Source organism: Acyrthosiphon pisum, unplaced genomic scaffold (genome assembly GCF_005508785.2).
Source record: "Acyrthosiphon pisum isolate AL4f unplaced genomic scaffold, pea_aphid_22Mar2018_4r6ur Scaffold_20669;HRSCAF=21790, whole genome shotgun sequence".
In the NCBI taxonomy this organism is placed as follows: domain Eukaryota; kingdom Metazoa; phylum Arthropoda; class Insecta; order Hemiptera; family Aphididae; genus Acyrthosiphon; species Acyrthosiphon pisum.
Window position 1 is genome coordinate 1 of NW_021770053.1, and position 2,827 is coordinate 2,827.

At 29.1% G+C, this 2,827-nt stretch overlaps 1 protein-coding gene across 1 annotated transcript in view; it reads right to left on the reverse strand.

The window, feature by feature from the left end:
* Positions 1–624: 624 nt before the first annotated feature.
* Positions 625–2,827, reverse strand: part of LOC115034693 (folate transporter 1-like) — a gene marked incomplete at its 5' end in the record, with an annotated part of 2,957 nt that continues 754 nt past the window's right edge. Inside the window, 1 exon segment of the mRNA XM_029492038.1 lies at positions 625–1,862. Coding sequence (XP_029347898.1) covers positions 1,749–1,862 — 114 coding nt within the window.

Consider the following 2,827-nt stretch of genomic DNA (forward strand, 5'->3'; position numbering starts at 1 on the left):
TAGATATTAAAGTTTTGTAAAAGGTCACGGCACCACTGTTCACTTCCTTTTTAACCTGCGAGCTGTGGTTAGGATTTCCTGGGATTTTATGGATAGAAAGATCTTTTATGAGAGGGTTAAGATGAGTTTGAAGTCGTTCATGGAAACGTGTGTAGAAAATATTATGTGGACTAGGTCAACGTTTTCGGAAAAAACCGAAACAATTAGGCTTTTGTAAATCAACCATCAATTTATTGAAAATACTTAAAAAATTCATAATTTATTTTTATTTAATTATGTAGGTTTTTTTTCAAGTGTATTTATATATTATTCTGTATTTGGCAATTATTCATTAAAATCAAATGCATTTGTATTTTAAGAAAATTTTTCACCACTCCCTGATTTAGTATTACACTCTTATTATTGTTTATGTTGTAAAATGCATGAGCATATATAAAAATACTTATCGATATATTTTCAGATTTCTGGAAAACAGTTTCACATACCTACATGCTTCACGTTTATTGGGTTTGTAATTTGTAAAAAATACAAATTGTAATATTACTAACAGTGTGTCGGTGTACATATAGCCAATATAGCCGTATTAGTTATTATAAGTTATGAACAAAAATAATAATAAAATAATGTTATTAATATTAATCCATACATTTAATCTTTATTATTTAATCTAAAACATAATAAACATAATAACTAATCTAAGATATTTTTTTAACCGGACGATTCGGGCAAACCGTTGAGTAAAAACGTTGGTTGGAAATCAGGGAATGTCCAATGCCAGCTTATACACATATACATACTGCACGAAAGACGATGAGAGGACATTTTTCGGCGGACTGTCGGACCAGGACGTAAAATTGTATAGTGTCGCGCTTCTTGAGGAACTGCCAGTTGCCACGTCGCTTCTTACCCCGTTCAGTTTCACCATTGCTTCCGTTAGTTAAAAAAATTATGCTAATGTGTCATTTATATTTATAACATCAAAACGCGACAAAATATTACCATGTACTTACGTATATAAAATGGTAATATGAGGTGAACATTTGTGAAAATATCAAGTACCTATCTACAATCTACAGTTTTCGTAGCTATTCGTTTTGAATAACAGCAAAATATTAAAAACCAATTGAGGAGAAAAGTTAATATAAAGGTGAATATCAAATTTCAAAAATATTTAAACCTCAAATGCTCATAAAAAATAAATTTAATTTTCAAAAACTTTTTTTTTGTTTTAGATAGAAAAATTTATGAAGAATCTTGTCTTATATTTTTTAACTTATATAACTATAATATCTGAGGTAACCGTCACAGTTCGTTAACAATATGTAGCAACAAAAGTATAAAACGGTCGATTTTCGTATTACAAGTTTAGTGAATAAATATATATTTTTTTTATCTCTAATAATATAACATCGATAACAATTTTAGTTACAAAGAAAATATGAATTAGTGTGATTAAATATAAAGATAAGTTATAAAATTAAGTTGCATATTTTTTTTTTATATAAGATTGAACAATTTTGTTTGTTTCATAAAATTAATTATATCATTTTTCATGATTGGGTCCGAGTGCGGTGTCTAGATTGTAAGATATCCTTAATGAATAATTTATTACCTATGTGTGGTAAAGCCCTATAATAGTCCTATACACTACGGTTTTTGTGTTGGAGTCTTATATTTAGTGGGTTGCACTGGCGGTCGCTGATGGCGGATAGTATTATTTATGCAATAAATCGACTCCGTCAATACTGTCAAGGCAGCCGACTGAAACGTCTGTTCGCCGACTTATCCTTCGTGGCGAAAATGACCGCGGCACACCCGTACACGACTCCGAGAATCACGAACGTATAGCTGTACACCAAAAACTGAAATACACGAATCGGTTCCGGATATTAGTTTATATTAGTTTAATATCGCACCATACAACGAAAATACCTGAGCAAGCTAATATAGTTAAGTAAATTTGTTTAATGTGGTTGTAGTTGTTATCGACAGTTTAAAGTTAAAAGTCAGTATTAGTACCTATCTATAATATGCGGCGCGTTCACTTAAAATAAATTACTGGAAACGTCTTGAATAAATCGTTTTATTCAACTGTTCTCGTCGTAACACACATATTAATATACATATTATTCTATTTAATATTTATTTTAATTTGACTCGAGTATTATATTATTAGTGGTAGGTATAATATAATATACATCATATTATTTTATTTATAATTTGAGTATATTATACTTTAAGACTTAATCGCATAGTTATTTTATAAGGTTTTATTAAATTTCCGGAACTTGGAAGTAGATTTGGTGAAACATATAATAATAAGTAATAATAAAGTAATGGATTATTGTGTTCTTCAACTTTACAATTTGTTTAAAAGAAAATTTGTACAGACTTTGATTTTAATATAATGGTAATACTAGTAGTAACTGCAGCTTTACTATATTGTATAACATTGTACGCATTGTAGGTCAATGGTAGGTCAATGGGCCTTTACCATTTTCGGTCGCTTTTATGCGCGTATAGGATATACTATATATAAGATATATTATATATTTATAAAACTATAAAAGTAATAAATGACAGTGCTTTCTGCGATATAGTATTAATGCTATACATGTACATTGTACATAATAAACATTGTAATTGGTATGATTAAATAATGATTCTAACTCATATGGGCATATGGTATTCGAGGGTAATATATTTTTATTAGAAATATTTGTCACATCAACCACACTGTAATCACTAGCTATCACGGCGAAAATTAACGTTTTATACAAAGGTCAATGAACTAGCACGATACCGAAATCAAAATATTGGTAAGTAC